Raw genomic sequence first — 22,346 nt, forward strand, 5'->3', positions numbered from 1 at the left:
CTGTTACTCCGGCCCCGCTGTTTGTGAGCTGGTACCGTGGCGTGCAGCTCAAACAGATGGGTGGTGAATACAAGATTGCGGGGGGTCCCCAGCGGCGGGACCCCCCGTGGTGAGACATCTTATCCCCTATCCTCAGGGCCGGAGTACCCCTTTAAGTGTCAGACTGCTGGGGTTTGACTGCTGGGATCCCCAAGCAAAAGTTAATGTGAACATAGCCTAAGTGTAATGCGCAGTAAGAAGGGGCCTACCCACTTGGTTTTTAAAGGGAAACACCTATATAAATTCTGTTTACTACCTAGCAGCACGAATGTCTACCCTGGGCCTCCGTGTGTTCCTAGAAGAGTAGAGATGGCTGAATGTTATCCCACCTCCTCCTTATGGTAGATAGTGTAACAAAACTCCAGCTGTAAGGTGGTGTGGACACAGACTTTATAGATAACATTAAACAAACTAGTATAAAGCTGAGGAGACACGGCAAAACATCATAGGAGATAAGAGGCAGACACCGCGTGAGAGCGCAGGGTGTACGCAGATGTCTGGACGCTCCTCCAGGTGGCGCTGCTCTGATTCTACTCTGCAGTATGGAAGAATTCCACCAGAATGTTCTGCACAGACATTCCTCTGCAGCAGAGTCCCTTTTATTTCAATTTCCGACACAGATATAATGGCATACAACCCTAGCTGGTTACAGCCTGCAGCGTCTGCCGTGTGCATTTAATCTTTGCCGCATCCACCAGAAGTTGCCGCTTTAAGGCTGTGTTCACACATTGCAGCTAATATGCAATACTGCAGCTAAATACTGCATGCGTTTTTTGCTGCAAATGAACAAAATTCCTGGAAAAATGGCCCATTTTACCGCAGTTTGCACCATTTTTACGGGCATCATTTAATTCACTTCAAAACCACATGAGGTAAATAGCTGCGCTACAGCTACTGCTAATTACATGTGAACACAGCCTAAGCAGCTGAAAGTCCAAGTCAGTGGTTAAAGGGGTACTCTGCTGCTCAGCATTTAGACCAAACTGTTCCGAATACTGGAGCCAGTGCCAACAGCTCGTGATGTCATAGCCCTGCCCCTTCATGATGTCGGGAGGGAGCGGGGCTATGACGTCATGAGCTCCCGGCTCCAGCGGTCGGAACAGTTTGTACCAAACGCTGAGCAGCGGAGTGCCCCTTTAACAGCCGCGGCTAAGATCACACTGTGTTCCCGCTCCCGTTAGTCTTATCCGCCGGCATCCCATCGAAAACTGGATGGTGACATTTACTGTTAAAGGGGTACTCCGCCCCAAGACATCTTATCCCCTATCCAAAGGATAGGGGATAAGATGTCAGATCACCGCGGTCCCGCTGCTGGGGACCTCCGGAATCCCCTCTGCGGCACCCCGCTATCATTACAGCATAGAGCGAGTTCACTCTGCATGTAATGACGCGCAAAACAGGGGCCGGAGCATCGTTACGTCACAGCTCCAGCCCCTCGTGACGTCACGGCCCTCCCCTTTCAATACAAGTCTATGGGAGGAGGCTCGGCGGTCGTCACGCCCCCCTGCCATAGACTTATATTAAGGGGATGGGTCGTGATGTCACGAGGGGCGGAGCCATGACGTCACACGGCTCCGTCCCCTGTATCGCCCATCATTACGCACAGAGCGAACTCGCTGTAATGATAGCGCAGTGCCGCAGCGGGGATCCCGGGGCTCCCCAGCAGCGGGACCGCGGTCGATCTGACATCTTATGCCCTATCCTTTGGATAGGGGATAAGATGTCTAGGGGCGGAGTACCCCTTTAACGGAACGAACGGAACCCATTGGGTCTATTCACATGACAGAATTTCCACTTGCAGAATTCCGCCTCAAGTGAAAGCCCAATAGACTTCTATGGGATTCCGCACTCCCATTCACACATCTGAATTTCGGCTTGTGGAATTTCCGCACCAATTCCCCACAAAATACGCAGAAGCCAGAAACCACCCAAAGAAGCAAAAGCATAATTGGTGCGGAAATTCTGCCGTATGAATAGACCCATTGACTTTTATGGCTGATTGAAATTTGGGACACATGCGCTATTTTAAAGGGGTACTCCACTGCACAACGTTTGGAACGTTTGAAACTGTTCTGAATGCTGGAGCCGGCGCAGGGAGCTTGTGACGTCACGCCCCGCCCCCTAAATGCAAGTCTATGGGAGGGGGCGTCATGAGGGGGGTGGGGCAATGACGTCACGAGCTCCCGGCTCCAGTGTTCAGAACAGTTTGTTTCAAACCCTGAGCAGCGGAGTACCCCTTTAAGCAGACTCAAAGGCGACGGACGGCTGCTGATCTTAAAATAACGCACTGGTCTCAAACGGAGTCACTAGATGACTCCATTCAGCCATGGAAAGCAATGGGGTCCGATAACAGTATCAGACAGTGTCAGCATCTACTTGTAGTACTTAGTGTTTTTTGATTTTTTTTTTTTTTTAAATATCTTAACTCCTTAGGGACTCAGCGTTTTTCCGTTTTTGCATTTTCATTTTTTCCTCATCACCTTCTAAAAATCATAACGCTTTCAATTTTGCACATAAAATTCCATATGATGACTTATTTTTTGCGCCACCAATTCTACTTTGCAGTGTTATTAGTCATTTTACCCAAAAATCCACGGCGAAATGGAAAAAAAATTCAGTGTGCGACAAAATTGAAGAAAAAATTTAATTTTGTAACTTTTGGGGGCTTCCGTTTATAACACCTTATCTTTATTCTGTAGGTCCATACGGTTAAAATGATCCCCTACTTATGTAGGTTGGATTTTGTCGTACTTCGGAAAAAATCATAACTACATGCAAGAAAATTTATATGTTAAAAATTCTCATCTTCTGACCCCTATAACTTTTTATTTTTCCGCAAGCAGGCAGGTGTGAGGGCTAATTTTTTGCGCCGTGTTCTGAAGTTTTTATCGGTCACATTTTTGTATTGATCGGACTTTTTGATCGCTTTTTATACATTTTTTCATGCTATAAAAAGTGACCAAAAATACGCTATTTTGGACTTTGGAATTTTTTTGCGCGTACGCCATTGCCCGTGCGATTTAATTAACGATATATTTTTATAGTTCGGACATTTCCGCACGCGGCGATACCACATGTTTATTTTTATTTATTTATTTTTTTGTTTATGGGAAAAGGGGGGTGATTCAAACTTTTATTAGGGAAGGGGTTAAATGACCTTTGTTAACTTTTTTTTTTCACTTTTTTTTTTGCATTGTTATAGCTCCCATAGCGACCTATAACACTGCACACACTGATCTCTTATACTGATTCCTACAAAGCCATAGCTCTGCACGGATCAATCAAACCCTGATCGGACGCCGCGGAGACAGGTAATGAGACCTCCGCCTGCGTCCCAGCAGTTTGGAACATCGCAACTTTGACCGCCGCGTCTGAAGGGTTAATAGCGCGCGGCACAACGATCGGTGCCGCGCGCTGTTAGCCCAGGGCCGACCCGGTGTGATGCGGGGTCAAGGCGTGACCCGGGACCAGGCTCAGGGGGTACAGGTACGCCTTGAGTCCTTAAGGATCGGGGATGCAGGGCGTATGCATACGCCCTGTGTCCCCAAGAGGTTAAGGGCCCATTTACACTATGGAAGCGGAATTCTGTTTGCAGCGGCCTCCGCCAAAATTGTAACTTGTTGGCTGTGCAGGCATTAAATGGGCGCTGTCAGATACTAAAACTTTTGATATGTTGTAAAGCATGTATAACCAATAGGTTTTGCAATTGCTTTCATTAGAAAATTTTCAGTATTTCATACTGAAAAAGCCAGTCAAACAACTGCTCCCCCCCCCCCCTGCCTGCTTGGACACATACCAGTCCTGCTGTGTCCATGAGTCATCACCTATGTCGTGGACACACTTCCTTGATTGACAGCTGTGAGTGCAGGGCTCCGTGCTGGAGGAATAATCCTTCCACTGTCCGCTTGTGTCCCGCTACTGTCAGTGAGGACAAGCTGGGAGTTGTAGTTTTGCTAATGCTAGGAGAGATGTGAGCAGACAGCATACTGAGGGAGGGGGCGGAGACCTGCACAGTGAGGCCACGCCCCCTCCCTTTGAGAGGAATTCAGACTAGTGAGCTAAATTAAAAGTGTAATAAAAAATAAATAAAGGCGCTAGACACATAAAAATTAGATGTACATGGTCAGGATTAGGTACTGAGGGATATATTTAAAAAAATGTTTTTTGTTGGATCTGACGGATACACTTTAAACCTTACAGCCCAACACTGTGCAGGACGTTTGGCATTTGCCAGAGAACACCAAGATTAGAAAATTTGCCACTGGCGCCCTGTGCTCTTCACAGATGAAAGCAGGTTCACACTGAGCACATGTGACAGACATGACAGAGTCTGGAGACGCCGTGGAGAACGTTCTGCTGCCTGGGTTGATACATTTGATTTCCATTGATATTTTTTGTGTGATTTTGTTGTCAGCGCATTCAACTATGTAAAGACGAAAATATTTCAGAATATGGTCAGAAATCAACCCCCCGTGATCTAAAACACATCCCTTATAGGGGATACGTTTTTCTCCACGAGACTTCTTTAATTGCCCGGCTGGGTTCACACTGCATTGTAGTCTCTGTTTAAAGTATACATTTTATAGGAACAAACATATACTTCTGAAACAATGACCAATTCCATTCTTTCAGCAGCAGAGTCCCATTGATTTCAATAGGATTTTCCTTCACTGTGCACACGGCGGATTTCCTGCAGCAGATGTTTCTGCCGCAAAGTCCTGATTCTGGAGTTTGCAGAAAGTATAATTATGTCTCTTCTTTCTGCGCATTCAGCTCATCTATGCAGAATGTCCGCCTGTATTTTCTGGGCAGACATTCCACACGGAATCTGCCATGTCAACATGGCCTCACACTATAAAAACAGATTGTTGGCTCGGTTTACACTGCATTAGTGCTCCCATTAGTCAGCAAACAAAATGCCGCTGTAACTGCGGGAACAGCGGACTCCATTCCTTTCAGTGGTCCGCTATTTGAGTCCGCTTAAAATGTTGCATACATGACTCCTGTTTTCAGCTGGATGCAGACGGATATGACTAACGGGAGCACAAACGCAGTTTACCGTATATCTAGCACTATTTTCCGTGCTCTGAGTAGTTCTGCAAAATTCATGCAGGAATTCTGCACAGATGCGGAAAAATGCGGAATTCTGCATCCTCATTAATTTGGCCGGATTTCCGCATCTCTCCCAAAAAATTCTGACATGGAAACATACCCTTAGGCTATGTTCACACGGTAGAATTTCTGTATGGATTTTCACATGTAATCACACATTTTAATTCTGCCTGAATTTATAGACAATACACTTCAATAGGATTCCACAATCCCATTCACACTGCAGAATTTCTTTTTGCAGCTAAAATTCCACATTACGCAGTCCGTAAAGTATAAGTCTCGTCTTATATTTTTGTGGAATTTGGCAGCAGAATCCCATTTAAAGGGGTATTCCAGGCAAAACCTTTTTTATATATATATATCAACTGGCTCCGGAAAGTTAAACAGATTTGTAAATTACTTCTATTAAAAAATCTTAATCCTTCCAATAGTTATTAGCTTCTGAAGTTTTCTGTCTAACTGCTCAATGATAATGTCACGTCCCGGGAGCTGTGCATGATGGGAGAATATCCCCATAGGAACTGCACAGTTCCCGGGACCTGAGTCATCAGAAAGCAGTTAGACAGAAAACAACCACTCAACTTCAGAAGCTAATAACTATTGGAAGGATTAAGATTTTTTAATAGAAGTAATTTACAAATCTGTTTAACTTTCCGGAGCCAGTTGATATATATATAAAAAAGTTTTGGCCTGGAATACCCCTTTAACCTGTTGGGGACGAAGGGCGTATGCATACGCCCTTGCGTCCTGGTACTTAAGGACGAAGGGCGTATCCATACGCCCGTGGGAATTTCGGCCCCCGCCGCGCACCGGGCGGGGACCGGGCCGGGGTGACTGCTGATATCTATCAGCAGGCACCCCGTGCAAATGCCCAGGGGGGTCATTAGACCCCCCCATGTTGGCGATCGGCGCAAATCGCAAGTGAATTCACACTTGCGATTTGCGCCGATTCCGGGTCAATACGGGTCTATGGTGACCCGGTGACCCGGAATAGAAGGGGGATCGCGGGTGTCTAAGACACCCACGATCCCCCTAAAGCGATAGGAGTGAGGTGGCAGAGTTGCCACCCCTCCTATCCCTGCTATTGGTGGTCTAGACGCGACCACCAATAGCAGATCTTGGGCGGAGGGGTTTACTTTCGTTTTCCCCATCCTGCCCTCCCACAATAGGCGGGGCAGAACGGGGAAAACGAAGAGGAGCGGCGCCGGAGTCCACTTACCCCTCCGGAGGCAGCGGAGCGACGGGGATCGGCGGTCGGCGGCGGAGATCTGCGGCAGCGTGCGGCAGAAGAGGACGGCTCCCGGATGTGACGGAAGCCGGTGAGTAGTTGCATAGCAACATCTAGAGGGCTACAGTCTGAGACCACTATAGTGGTCTCTAGACTGTAGCCCTCCAGATGTTGCAAAACTACAACTCCCAGCATGCCCAGACAGCTGTTTGCTGTGTGGGCATGCTGGAATTTGTAGTTTTGCAACAGCTGGAGGTCTGCAGTTTAGAGACCACTGCACAGTGATCTCTATACTGCCCTCTAGATCTTGCAAAACTACTACTCCTAGCATGCCCACACAGCTGTTTGCTGTCTGGGCATGCTGGAAGTTGTAGTTATGCAACATCTGGAGGTCCACAGTTTGGAGATCACTGTTCAGTGGTCTCTAAATTGTAGCACTCCAGATGTTGCAAAACTACAAATTCCAGCATGCCCACACAGAAAACAGCTGTCACGGCATGCTGGGAGTTGTAGTTGCATACCTCCAGCTGTTGCATAAATACATCTCCCAGCATGCCCTTCTGTGATCAGACATGCTGGGAATTGTAGTTTTGCAACAGCTGGAGGCACACTGGTTGGAAAATACTGAGTTAGGTAACAGAACCCATCTCAGTATTTTCCAACCAGTGTGCCTCCAGCTGTTTCAAAACTACAACTCCCAGCATGTACTGACAGACCGTACATGCTGGGAGTTGTAGTTTTGCAACAGCTGGAGGCTCATTGGTTGGAAAATACTGAGTTAGGTAACAGAACCTAACTGAAGGTTTTCCAACCAGTGTGCCTCCAGCTGTTGCAAAACTACAACTCCCAGCATGTATTGACAGACCGTGCATGCTGGGAGTTGTAGTTTTGCAACAGCTGGAGGCTCACTGGTTGTAAAATACTGAGTTAGGTAACAGAACCTAACTGAAGGTTTTCCAACCAGTGTGCCTCCAGCTGTTGCAAAACTACAACTCCCAGCATGTACTGACAGACCGTGCATGCTGGGAGTTGTAGTTTTGAAACAGTTGGAGGTTTGCCCCCCCCCCCCCATGTGAACGTACAGGGTACATTCACACGGGCGGGTTTACAGAAAGTTTCCTGCTTCAAGTATGAGCTGTGGCAAATTTTTCACCACAGCGCAAATTCCTAGCGGGAAACTCACCGTAACCCGCCAGTGTGAATGTACCCTAAAAACACTACACTACACTTCACTAACACCTAATAAAGAGTAAAACACTACATATACACCCCTTACACTGCCCCCCCCCCCAATAAAAATGAAAAACGTATTGTACAGCAGTGTTTCCAAAACGGAGCCTCCAGCTGTTGCAAAACTACAACTCCCAGCATTTCCGGATAGCCACTGATTGTCCAGGCATGCTGGGAGTTTAGCAACAGCTGGAGGCACCCTGTTTGGGAATCACTGGCGTAGAATACCCCTATGTCCACCCCTATGCAATCCCTAATTTAGTCCTCAAATGCGCATGGCGCTCTCTCACTTTGGAGCCCTGTCGTATTTCAAGGAAACAGTTTAGGGCCACATATGGGGTATTTCCGTACTCGGGAGAAATTGCACTACAAATTTTGGGGGGCTTTTTCTCCTTTTACCCCTTATGAAAAGGAAAAGTTGGGGTGTACACCAACCTGTTAGTGTAAAAAAAAAATTTTTTTACACTAACATGCTGGTGTTGCCCTTTACTTTTTATTTTCACAAGAGGTAAAAGGAAAAAAAGACCCCCAAAATTTGTAACGCAATTTCTCCTGAGTACGGAAATACCCCATATGTGGGCATAAAATGCTCTGCGGACGCACAACAAGGCTCAGAAGGGAGAGTGCACCATGTACATTTGATGCCTAAATTGGTGATTTGCACAAGGGTGGCTGATTTTACAGCGGTTCTGACATAAATGCAAAAAAATAAATACCCACATGTGACCCCATTTTGGAAACTACACCCCTCGTGTAATGTAATAAGGGGTACAGTGAGCATTTACGCCCCACAGGGGTCTGACAGATTTTTGGGACAGTGGTCCGTGAAAATGAAAAATTTTGTTTGCACAGCCCACTGTTCCAAAGATCTGTCAAACACCAGTGCGGTGTAAATGCTCACTGTACCCCTTATTACATTCTGTGAGGGGTGTAGTTTCCAAAATGGGGTCACATGTGGGGGGGTCCACTGTTCTGGCACCACGGGGGGGCTTTGTAAATGCACATGGCCCCCGACTTCCATTCCAAACAAATTATCTCTCTAAAAGCTCAATGGCGCTCCTTCTCTTCTGAGCATTGTAGTTCGCTCGCAGTGCACTTGACGTCCAAACATGGGGTATTTCCATACTCAGAAGAAATGGGGTTACAAATTTTGGGGGGAATTTTCTCCTACTACCCTTTGTAAAAAAGTAAAATTTGGGGAAAAACCAGCATTTTAGTGGAAAAATATTTTTTTTTCATTTACACATCCGACTTTAACAAAAAGTTGTCAAACACCTGTGGGGTGTTAAGGCTCACCGTACCCCTTGTTACGTTCCTTGAGGGGTGTCGTTTCCATAATAGTGTGCGATGTGGGGGGTTTGGCTGTTCTGGCACCATAGGGGCTTCCTAAATGGGACATGCCCCCCAAAAACCATTTCAGAAAAACTCACTCTCCTAAATCCCATTGTTGCTCCTTCTCTTCTGAGCCCTCTAGTGCGCCCGCCGAACACTTGACATCCACATATGAGGTATTTTCTTACTCAAGAGAAATTGGGTTACAAATTTTGAGAGGATTTTTTTCCTTTTACCCCTTGTAAAAATTCAAAAACTGGGTCTACAAGAACATGCCAGTGTAAAAAATGAAGATTTTGAATTTTCTCCTTCACTTTGCTGCTATTCCTGTGAAACACCTAAAGGGTTAACACACTTACTGAATGTCATTTTGAATACTTTGAGGGGTGCAGTTTTTATAATGGGGTCATTTATCGGGTATTTCTAACCAGAAGACACTTCAAATCCACATCAAACCTGAACTGGTCCCTGAAAAATTCCGATTTTGAAAATTTTGCGAAAAATTGGAAAATTGTTGCTGAACTTTGAAGCCCTCTGATGTCTTCCAAAAGTAAAAACTCATCAATTTTATGATGCAAACATAAAGTAGACATATTGTATATGTGAATCAATATATAATTTATTTGGAATATCCATATTCCTTATAAGCAGAAAGCTTCAAAGTTAGAAAAATGCCAAATTTTCAAATTTTTCATGAAATTTTCACATTTTTCACCAAGAAAGGATGCAAGTATCGCCGAAAATTTACCACTAACATAAAGTAGAATATGTCACGAAAAAACAATCTCGGAATCAAATTTATAAGTAAAAGCATTCCAGAGTTATTAATGCTTAAAGTGACAGTGGTCAGATGTGCCAAAAATGTTCCCGTCCTTAGGGTCATAATGGGCTCCGTCCCCAAGGGGTTAAGTCAACGGGGCTTGAATTTCAGTGCAAAATGTGGAATTGGTGCGGGGTGTGTATGGAATGTATACAGAATTCATGCGAAATTTAATTTTTGATTTGAATCATGCTGAAATCATGCAGAAACTATGTGAGATTCGGCACAAATTGTTTCCGATTGTTTTCCCCATGATTCAAATCAAAAGTTAAATTCTGCACAAATTCAAATGCTGGAAAGATGCGGAATTCAAGCAAAATGAATTCTGACGATGAATTCAGGCTAATGTGCGGAGATTCTGCCGTGTGAGCATAGCCTTATGGTCTTGGTTCTGCATAATGTCGCCATGTCTGCACAGATTTGTCAGCACTACATGAGACCCCCAGTGTTGTCCAGTCCCCACCACCTGCAGAAGCTTCACCTGGTCTGACAGGTTAATCAGAGTTCTTGTCTGTAGTTACAGAGTTTGCAGCACAATAGTAACCTAACCACCTCTATGTCTTTACAGGCTCCCCAGGGAGAGAACGGCCATTGTGTCCCAACTGCAGCAACCACAACTCTCTGCAGCGTGTTGAATACAAACAGAGTTACCATAGCAGCCAAGACAGAGGAAAGAGGCATCTAAGTCTAGAGATTAGTCGTCTTTCTCTCCTGTCCCGGCACACATGAACTGAACAAATCTCTGCCACCTACATACAGAAAACATGGACGAAACGGTGCCCGCCACCACAGACAAGAGGCTGCAATTCCTAGAAGAATACGTCCTGAAGACTCTAAAACTGAAGCCGGACCGCTGGCAGAAATGCCTGTCCACCGAGGAGAACAAGGGCATGTTCCAGGAATTCTTGGAGAAGGCGGATCAGATGGTGCTGGTGGTGGCTCTCAACCCGGCCGGGCTGCTGTTTCCCCTCTTGGAGTTCCCTAATTCTATCAAGAATAAAGGCGTGTATTTCTTAAAAAGGACCAATGGCTTCCTCAGTGCCGACTCCATGAAGAGTAGTTTAATCTATGGTGATTTGTCCTACGCTCCCCTGGATCACTTCTCCGCATTGGTGGAAGAGGTAAGGGCCAAATAAAAGATAGATATTGTTGATAGAAATCATTGGGACCGTCCTAATTCACACCTCCCCCCCCAACAGCACCACTCTTGTTTTCAGGTTGTGTGCGGTATTGCAGCTTAGTCCCATTGAAGTGAAACCGATCTGAGTTGTAATAACACACAACCTGAGGACAGGTGTTTCCCTGTTTTCCTAACTTTAGGGGAGATTTATCAAAACCTTTGTAGAGGAAAAGTTGACCTGTTACCCATAGCAACCAATCAGAGCGCTTCTTTAATTTTTTTAGAGGCCTTTTAAAAAATTAAAGAAGCGATCTGATTGGTTGCTATGGGCAACAGGTCAACTTTCTGCAGCTATTTTTCTTCTGCACAGGCTGTCCAGGCAAGCTGGGAGTTGTAGTTTTGCTACAGCTGGAGGCACCCTGATTGGGAAACAGTGATCTAAGGTTGTATTTAGACATGGCAGAACACTTCTCTCCATCTGAATGTTTGTTGCCAAAACAACCCTAGATCTAGATGAACAGAACTGCTTTTCATTAGCTGAAATTTCTGCAACAAATCTGCCTTCAACAGCGTTTTCCCACCATTAAAGGAGTTATTCAGGATTAGAAGAAAAAGACAGCTCCTTTCTTCCAAAAACAGTGCCACACCTGTCCAAGGTTGTGTGTGGTATTACAACCATTCGCTTCAGTACAAAATAAATGAAGCTGAGTTCACACTGCGTTTTGTGTTCACATTTGACTGTTTTCATTTAATTTTGCTGTTTAGAAAAGTGTAGTCGATGCTATTGTACACAGCAGAAAATATATATACCCGTATTTTTTGTCCTATAGGACGCACCGGCGTATAAGACGCACCCAATTTATAGGCGCAAAATCTAAAAAAATAAAGATTTTGAATCCAATAGTGGTCTTCAACCTGCGGACCTCCAGATGTTGCAAAACTACAACTCCCAGCATGCCCGGACCGCCGTTGGCTGTCCGGGCATGCTGGGAGTTGTAGTTTTGCAACATCTGGAGGTCCGCAGATCTAAGACCACTGCATAGGAGGTAATACTCACGTGTCCCCGCCGCTCCGGACCCGTCCTGCCCTGGATGTCGCTCCATCGCTGTCCCCATCGCTCCGGAACGTCTCTGCTGCCGGCCGGGTATCCTCGCTCTCCGTCGCCGCCATCACATCGTTACGCACGCCGACGCACGTACGTGACGAAGGGATGACGAGGAAGGAGAGCGCCGGCCATACAGGGGATCCCTGAATGGAGAAGACACCGAGGAGGCAGGTAAGGTCCCTCCCGGTGTCCTGTAAGCACTAACCCGGCTATTCAGTCGGGCTGTTCGGGACCGCCACGGTGAAATCGCGGCGGTCCCAAACAGCCCGACTGAACAGCCGGGTTAGTGTCACTTTCCCTTCAGACGCGGCGGTCAGCTTTGATCGCCGCGTCTGAAGGGTTAATACAGGGCATCACCGCAATCGGTGATGTCCTGTATTAGCCGCGGATCCCGGCCGTTGATGGCCGCAGGGACCGCCGCGATAGGGGAGTATTCGCCGTATAAGACGCGCCGACTTTTTCCCCCCAGTTTTGGGGAAGAAAAAGTGCGTCTTATACGGCGAAAAATACGGTATAATGTTGCAGTGTGTTGTATGTGTGTGTATAGTATACACCAGAATTTGTGTGAAAGTGTTTCTAAAGTATAAAGCACATACACAAATGCAGTGTGAACCCAGCCTGAGCTGTAGAACGCCCCTGGGCATAAGGCTCTGCACTGAGACATTGCTCCAAACTGCAGGTTTATAAGCCGGACTTCAGACTGCAGAGTTCAGACCCTGGATACAAACCATAGGAAGAAACTAAGACTCTAAGTATACGAGAAAATTGTAGAAGTTTTTGTTCTGCTATGGTTACTCTTGTCTGTAAGTGCGCTCATCCAAGCTGAACGGTGAGTTAGGAGCGCGAGAACATTATAGACAGCTATCTTATGTGTATGGCCTGCTGGACCGTGACAGCTGATGCAGAGCAGTAATAGATAGGAGACGGAATGTAACCCTTCTAAACTAATAATCTTTATATCCTGATCAGCATCTGTGAAAAGCTGGGTGCCAACCTCTAATGACTGCCGTCACTCTGCCCATAGGGTTGGGCACCCAGCTTTTCACAGATGCTGAACAGGATATAAAGATTATTAGTTTAGTACAGTAGCGGTTGCATTTCAGGTACAGCTGCTCCAACTCCATGAACTCCAACAATGCTGCAGATATGGCCCCAAAGTACTGGAGAAGTAGTGAATAGTAAGACACCATGTCAGAAAAATAGAGAAACGCTTTCATCTGTACTACAGTGTGTGCTTTTATTTTTTCACTTCCATAAAAGAGAAATGTAATGCCCTAGATGTCACCTATCCTGAGAGGATCCACAGCATGGAATGTTCTGAAACGTGTGCAGAATTTATGGAAGTATGTCCTGGCCCTGCTACAATAAGTGCCTGACGCCACTTACTGACACCACACAATTGTTCTTGGGTGGACATACAGTATCCTGACTATGATACTATTGTTATACTACTATTGTTGGAGGGAATTTATGCACCTGCAGTGTATTATTTAGGTGCTAAGTACTGGTAGGGCTCATTCACATGGATGGATCTGCAGCGCATTTTACGCTGCGGATCCGACAACAATGGATTCTACAGTGCCACCTCTATCTGTGCCTGCTCATAGCTGCAATCCGCCACTACGAGCAGACACGCTGCGATGTGCGAGTCACCAAGCGCATGTGCAGTCTGAGGGATGTGTAAATCCTTATTCCTGTGCAGTTCCGGTGAGCAGGGCTGGTGAGGATAAGGGATAAGATGTTAGATTGCGGGGGTCCCTCCGCTGGGGACCTCCGCGCTCTCCAGGCTGGCACCCTTGTCATTCGGGTCATGGATCGAACTCCACTCCGTGCCCAATGACTGCCAATGCACCAGGCTTATCACAGCAGTTTATGCTGATTGATAAATCTGGCGTATCTGAAGGCTGTATTCACACACCAGTTATCGGGCCATAAACTGCTCAAAAACTAAAGTAAAAAAAAAATCTGAAAAAATGTGTTAAACAGAAAAATGTCTGAAAATAAGGCTTAAAGGGGTACTCCTGTGGAGTTTTAAATCAACTGGTGCCAGAAAGTTAAACAGATTTGTAAATTACTTCTATTAAAAAAATCTTAATCCTTCCAGTACTTATTGGCTGCTGAATACTACAGAAGAAATGCTTTTCTTTTTGGATTTCTCTGATGTCACGACCACAGTGCACTCTGCTGGCCTCTGCTGTCCATTTTTGGAACTGTCCAGAGCAGGAGAAAATCCCCATAGCAAACATATGCTGCTCTGGACAGTTCCTAAAATGGACAGCAGAGGTCAGCAGAGAGCACTGTGGTCGTGACATCAGAGAAATCCCCCCAAAAAAGCATTTCTTCTGTAGTATTCAGCAGCCAATAAGTACTGGAAGGATTAAGATTTTTTTTAATAGAAGTAATTTACAAATCTGTTTAACTTTCTGGCACCAGTTGATTTTTTTTTTAAGTTTTCCACCGGAGTACCCCTTTAAGGAAGTTGTTCCACCTGGGACATTTAGCACCTCTTCACAGGGTAAACAATTAATGTATGAGCAGGGGTGGTCCGACCACCGGGACCCCCAGTGTGCTCCTGTTTATTATGTTTTTCTCATTGTCACGTTCCAAGAGCCACATTTTTTCCATTTTTCCCATCAAAAGATATAAGAGCTTGCTGTTTACATGTCAAGAATTTTTTTTTTTATAGCACCATTTATTTAAAAAAATTATAACTTACTAAGGCCAGCGTTTTGTATGCTGATCTTATGTAAGATGCCACCCCTGTCAGCAGAACAGGATTTATTAAAGGGTGACCACCTCCCATAAATCCAATGCTTCTGTGGCTTTTCCTGCAGCAGCTTTAGAAATCTACACCAGCTAGGAGAAGGTAGATTTCCCCTTTAAATTACTGGCATAAATTACAGTAAATTTGGTGCCCCAAACCCCCCCGTCGGAATTTTAAAAAGTGGCGATTGTGGCATAAAGAGGCAGAAAGTTTCTGTTTTTAGTTTACACCACAAAATAATGTAAATCCAGTACTCTTTCCATAATGTCATGATTCATTTTAATTTTTTTTAATTTAATTTTGTGTTTAAAAAGATAGAAGAAAAAAACAGCAATATCACTATTGTTCTTTTTTTTTTTCTTCAAGATTAGAAATTATCCACTATACCAGTGTTTCCCAATCAGTGTTCCTCCGCGGTGTTGCAAAACTACAACTCCCAGCATGCCTGGACAGCCGAAGGCTGTCCAGGCATGCTGGGAGTTGTATTTTTGCAACATCTGGAGGCACCCTGGTTGGGAAACACTGCACTATACACAGGATAGGGATCAGTGGAGGGTCCGATTATTGTAAAGACTATAAAATAATATCTGCCTCTAATGTTTTGCATAACTAAAAAGGTGGGTTTTCTTATGTTGGTCAAGAAAAAGCAGCTATGAAGATGTCTGGCGCCGCTTATCTCTGGGCTTATAAATTATTTTCCCTCCTTCCCTTTCTGCCAGCCGTTATGCCCGTGTTCGTGTATAATCGCTGATCCGGATCGCTGACCCATTATCCCCGCTCCTTTTCGGTCATGTTTTGCCAAACTCAATAACCCGAGGATGTGAGCCAGACTGTGCCTATTCTCTGACAATGAATAAGGCATTACTCCTGTTACTGTCTGATGATAAGGAGCCCCCCATCAGAACCCCCTGCACCCACCTCCGCCGCCTTATACGGGACCTCACATCCCATTAGTGGATTAGATGAGAACGCCAACAATGCTTCATAATAAGACGTCTCCGGTTACCCGCTGCCGCCACTGCCAGACTCACGGTGGATTTTTGTGCTATTTAATTCAGATCATACAGAAGTGGCATCTACTGTGCCAGAGGTGAACGGGTCACGGAGTAGCTTGAGTATTGAGTGACATTAGGTGTACAGAGCCGGGTATGAATGGTCTTCTAATCCTGATCTTCCTGGTTCATGAATGGAATTCCAGTATTTCTCTACACACTAAGGCTGAGTTCACACTACGTTTTCTCCCATACGGGAGCGCATACGGCAGGGGAGAGCTAAAACCTTGCGCTCCCGTATGTCATTCATTTCAATGAATCGGCCTGATTGAAACGTTCGGTCCGGTCGGCTCATTTTTGCGCTGTATGCGCTTTTACAACCGGACCTAAAACCGTGGATGACCACAGTTTTTGGTCCGGGGAAAAAGCGCATACAGCGCAAAAATGAGCTGACCGGACCAAATGAGCTGGCCGGCTCATTGAAATGAATTACATACGGGAGCGCATACGAAGGCATACGGGAGCACAAGGTTTTAGCTCTCCCCTGCCGTGTGCGCTCCCGTATGGGAGAAAACGTGATGTGAATTCAGCCCTGACACAGTCCTCTCTGATTTGAGTAGATGAAGTGTGAGAAATGCAGCTACATACTAGGGCTATGTTCACACAGCGGAATTCTGCTGAAATTCAAAGCCCCATTGACTTCAATGTGATTCCGGCAAAATAAAAGACAGGTTTCCGAATTAAAGGGGTTATCAAGGAAAAAACTTTATGTTATATATCAACTGGCTCCAGAAAGTTAAACAGATTTGTAACTTACTTCTATTAAAAAATCTTAATCCTTTCAGTACTTATGAGCTTCTGAAGTTAAGGTTGTTCTTTTCTGTCTAAGTTCTCTCTGATGACACGTGTCTCGGGAAACGCCCAGTTTAGAAGAAAATCCCCATAGCAAACCTCTTCTACTCTGTGCAGTTCCCGAGACAAGCAGAGATGTCAGCAGAGAGCACTGTTGCCAGACAGAAAACAACAACCCAACTTCAGCAGCTGATAATTATTGAAAGGATTCAGATTTTTTAATAGAAGTAATTTACAAATCTGTTTAACTTTCTGGAGCCAGTTGATATATATAAAAAAAGTTTTTTTCTTGGATAACCCCTTTAAATTCTACGGGAATATTCCGCTCAGATATTCCGCTGCAGCCGCAGTCCCATTGATTTTGCACCGTGCACACAGCAGCAATCCTGATTCCCGCGTCTGTAGAAAGAATAGTCATGTCATGTCAATTCTTTACGCCGATTCCGCTTGAAATGCATTTCCATCTGTGAGTCGGCACATTTCCAAGCGGTCCTAGCGTCCGCCGAATCATTCTAAAGTACGTAATGTCCTCCTGCTTGGGCTTATGCCGATTTTCTACTGTTCAGGGGGCAATGACTAGGGGCATTATAATGGCTGCCATTAATGATTTTCATCCAGCATCTGCATAGGAAACCAACCATACTTGGACACATCTGAACAGAGTCTTATAACAAGTGGATTACATGGGATTATACTTTATTTTACTATGTTTCCCAATCAGGGGAAGTTAAATGACTTTCCATATGGTCAGTATTAAAGGCTATGTTCACACCATGGAATGTCCACACGGAAATTCTCTGTGCAGACATTCCGGAGACTGCTAGGACCGCACATTTATGCACCATCTCCTAGACGGAATTCGGACTTTACATAGAAACATAGAATGTGTCAGCAGATAAGAACCATTTGGCCCTTCTAGTCTGCCCAATAATCTGAATACTATGAATAGTCCCGGGCCCTATCGTATATGAAGAATAGCCTTATGCTTATCCCTATCTTATATGAAGGATAGCCTTATACCTATCCCTATCTTATATGAAGGATAGCCTTATGCTTATCCCTATCTTATATGAAGGATAACCTTATACCTATCTTTATCTTATATGAAGGATAGCCTTATACCTATCCCTATCTTATATGAAGGATAGCCTTATACCTATCCCTATCTTATATGAAGGATATCCTTATGCTTATCCCTATCTTATATGAAGGATAGCCTTATACCTATCTCTATCTTATATGAAGGATAGCCTTATACCTATCTCTATCTTATATGAAGGATAACCTTATATCTATCCCTATCTTATATGAAGGATAGCCTTATACCTATCCCTATCTTATATGAAGGATAGCCTTATACCTATCTCTATCTTATATGAAGGATAGCCTTATACCTATCCCTATCGTATATGAAGGATAGCCTTATACCTATCTCTATCTTATATGAAGGATAACCTTATACCTATCTCTATCTTATATGAAGGATACCCTTATACCTATCCCTATCTTATATGAAGGATAGCCTTATACCTATCTCTATCTTATATGAAGGATAGCCTTATACCTATCTCTATCTTATATGAAGGATATCCTTATGCTTATCCCTATCTTATATGAAGGATAGTCTTATGCTTATCCCTATCTTATATGAAGGATAGCCTTATGTCTTTCCCTATCGTATATGAAGGATAGCCTTATACCTATCTCTATCTTATATGAAGGATAGCCTTATACATATCTCTATCTTATATGAAGGATAGCCTTATGCTTATCCCTATCTTATATGAAGGATAGCCTTATACCTATCTCTATCTTATATGAAGGATAGCCTTATACCTATCCCTATCTTATATGAAGGATAACCTTATACCTATCTCTATCTTATATGAAGGATAGCCTTATACATATCTCTATCTTATATGAAGGATAGCCTTATACCTATCTCTATCTTATATGAAGGATAACCTTATACCTATCTCTATCTTATATGAAGGATAGCCTTATACATATCTCTATCTTATATGAAGGATAGCCTTATACCTATCTCTATCTTATATGAAGGATATCCTTATACCTATCTCTATCTTATATGAAGGATAGCCTTATACCTATCTCTATCTTATATGAAGGATATCCTTATACCTATCTCTATCTTATATGAAGGATAGCCTTATGCTTATCCCATGCATGTTTAAACTCCTTCACTGTATTTGCAGCGACCACTTCTGCAGGAAGGCTATTCCATGCATCCACTACTCTCTCAGTAAAGTAATACTTCCTGATATTACTGCAGAAACCTTTGCCCCTCTAATTTAAAACTATGTCCTCTTGTGGTAGTTTTTCTTCTTTTAAATCTCCTCTCCTCCTTTACCATGTTGATTCCCTTTATGTATTTAAAAGTCTCTATCATATCCCCATGACAAGCATCTGGTTCGGAAATTCTGCCGTGTGCACACCGCAGCAGAATCCTGCACGGAAATTCCAAGGTGGGGACATAGCCTAACAGGTATAACTTGCTGCGTCATCCAGCTTTCTAAAGTACTGAATGGCATATCTGGCATATTATTATTGTTATTACTATTGCTATTATTATTACCACCATTATTATTAATAATTTTAATGATAATAATCATTATAATGCTGAGTTCAGGTTGGGAGAGAGATTTGTTTTAATTTGGCTTGCATAGTATATCCTACACTGATACATTGTAACAAAACATCATCTACAGGAGCAGACCCAGGTAATGACATGTAGTAAACTGTGGGGACAGGAGATATACTGTATATTGCGCTGCTGTATTAAAAAGTTTGCAAATCTTCAGAAGTCTATATGTAGACAAGAATGTTCCCATTCACTGACCACAAGCAGAGATCTTAAAACTCAATGGACTCCTTTACTAGGAAACCACTCTTTATATTGGGCGGATGCATGAAAGTGATGGGAGTGCATCTGATTGGCCGAGAAGACCTTAATTTGCATAGAAGAAACACTCCCTGGGATATGGAAATGTATCCTTACTGATGTACATTATTGATGGCGTCATGCCCTTGAGTTGACGTTGCTTTCTGTCCAGCATTTTGCAGGTTAATGGGTAGAGAACCAGAGCCAATTATGACTCTTTGTGATCGAACTGCAGAAAGCAACATGGCCAATGTGTATTCAGTCACTAAATGTGTATTCAGTCACTAAATGTTTGCCGCTCCCCGCTCTTAGCCAAGGTTAAATCAATGTCAGTCGGGATCGAGCAGATGAAAATCTTTTAAAGGACGTTCACCACCATAACATTTAGAGTTTATAGTGTGAAAATAAATATATTTGTAAATACAACTTATTAAAAATTAGCAGTTTTGGAAAGACTGTCCAGGCTGGATGTTATCTTGTTTTTTTGCTGGTTGCGATAGGATACGTCCATTAGGTTTTTTTCTTTCTCCATAAATAAACGTCAGCGTGTTCTGTTCTCTGTCTGCGCATGCGTCACTGCGCTTGTTGTCAGGTTTACTTCTGCTGGGATAGGGCTAGAGGAGGGTAAAGGCACAGTTTATAGTATAGGACATATTACCACCCACCTCCCCCTCACCTACCCCATCTCACTGCTGTTATACGAAGAAAACTGAACATGCTCAACCGAGAAAGAAAACCGCTGACATGACGTATCCTATGGTAACCAGCAAAAAATGGCATCCAGTAGTCTCCATACTGTGGACCCCAGCTGATCTATGTCCATAGGCTCTCATTCTATAAGGCTGGTCCCAGTAGTCTCCATACTGTGGACCCCAGCTGATCTATGTCCATAGGCTCTCATTCTATAAGGCTGGTCCCAATAGTCTCCATACTGTGGACCCCAGCTGATCTATGTCCATATGGTCTCATTCTATAAGGCTGGTCCCAGTAGTCTCCATACTGTGGACCCCAGCTGATCTATGTCCATAGGCTCTCATTGTATAAGGCTGGTCCCAGTAGTCTCCATACTGTGGACTTCCAGCTGATCTATGTCCATATCTCTCATTCTATAAGGCTGGTCCCAGTAGTCTCCATACTGTGGACCCCAGCTGATCTATGTCCATATGGTCTCATTCTATAAGGCTGGTCCCAGTAGTCTCCATACTGTGGACCTCCAGCTGATCTATGTCCATAGGCTCTCATTCTATAAGGCTGGTCCCAGTAGTCTCCATACTGTGGACCCCAGCTGATCTATGTCCATAGGGTCTCATTCTATAAGGCTGGTCCCAGTAGTCTCCATACTGTGGACCCCAGCTGATCTATGCCCATAGGCTCTTATTCTATAAGGCTGGTCCCAGTAGTCTCCATACTGTGGACCCCAGCTGATCTATGTCCATATGGTCTCATTCTATAAGGCTGGTCCCAGTAGTCTCCATACTGTGGACCCCAGCTGATCTATGTCCATAGGGTCTCATTCTATAAGGCTGGTCCCAATAGTCTCCATATTGTGGACCCCAGCTGATCTATGTCCATAGGGTCTCATTCTATAAGGCTGGTCCCAGTAGTCTCCATACTGTGGACCCCAGCTGATCTATGTCCATAGGCTCTCATTCTATAGGCTGGTCCCAGTAGTCTCCATACTGTGGACCCCAGCTGATCTATGTCCATAGGCTCTCATTCTATAAGGCTGGTCCCAGTAGTCTCCATACTGTGGACCCCAGCTGATCTATGTCCATAGGCTCTCATTGTATAAGGCTGGTCCCAGTAGTCTCCATACTGTGGACCCCAGCTGATCTATGTCCATAGGCTCTCATTGTATAAGGCTGGTCCCAGTAGTCTCCATACTGTGGACCCCAGCTGATCTATGTCCATATCTCTCATTCTATAGGGCTGGTCCCAGTAGTCTCCATACTGTGGACCCCAGCTGATCTATGTCCATAGGGTCTCATTCTATAAGGCTGGTCCCAGTAGTCTCCATACTGTGGACCCCAGCTGATCTATGTCCATATGGTCTCATTCTATAAGGCTGGTCCCAGTAGTCTCCATACTGAGGACCCCAGCTGATCTTTGTCCATAGGGTCTCATTCTATAAGGCTGGTCCCAGTAGTCTCCATACTGTGGACCCCAGCTGATCTATGTCCATAGGCTCTCATTGTATAAGGCTGGTCCCAGTAGTCTCCATACTGTGGACCCCAGCTGATCTATGTCCATAGGGTCTCATTCTATAAGGCTGGTCCCAGTAGTCTCCATACTGTGGACCCCAGCTGATCTATGTCCATATCTCTCATTCTATAGGGCTGGTCCCAGTAGTCTCCATACTGTGGACCCCAGCTGATCTATGTCCATAGTCTCTCATTCTATAAGGCTGGTCCCAGTAGTCTCCATACTGAGGACCCCAGCTGATCTTTGTCCATAGGGTCTCATTCTATAAGGCTGGTCCCAGTAGTCTCCATACTGTGGACCCCAGCTGATCTATGTCCATAGGCTCTCATTCTATAAGGCTGGTCCCAGTAGTCTCCATACTGTGGACCCCAGCTGATCTATGTCCATAGGCTCTCATTCTATAAGGCTGGTCCCAGTAGTCTCCATACTGTGGACCCCAGCTGATCTATGTCCATAGGCTCTCATTCTATAAGGCTGGTCCCAGTAGTCTCCATACTGTGGACCTCAGCTGATCTATGTCCATAGGCTCTCATTCTATAAGGCTGGTCCCAGTAGTCTCCATACTGTGGACCCCAGCTGATCTATGTCCATAGGGTCTCATTCTATAAGGCTGGTCCCAATAGTCTCCATACTGTGGACCCCAGCTGA

General features: G+C 44.6%; 1 protein-coding gene across 1 annotated transcript in view; it reads left to right on the top strand.

Annotated features, from left to right (window-relative positions):
* Positions 1-22,346, top strand: part of DNAH9 (dynein axonemal heavy chain 9) — a 264,791-nt gene that overhangs the window by 2,336 nt on the left and 240,109 nt on the right. Inside the window, exon 2 of the mRNA XM_056549442.1 lies at positions 10,330-10,882. Coding sequence (XP_056405417.1) covers positions 10,526-10,882 — 357 coding nt within the window. The 5' untranslated portion in view covers positions 10,330-10,525. The remainder of the gene's footprint in view (positions 1-10,329; positions 10,883-22,346) is intronic.

Source organism: Hyla sarda, chromosome 13 (genome assembly GCF_029499605.1).
Source record: "Hyla sarda isolate aHylSar1 chromosome 13, aHylSar1.hap1, whole genome shotgun sequence".
Classification (NCBI taxonomy): domain Eukaryota; kingdom Metazoa; phylum Chordata; class Amphibia; order Anura; family Hylidae; genus Hyla; species Hyla sarda.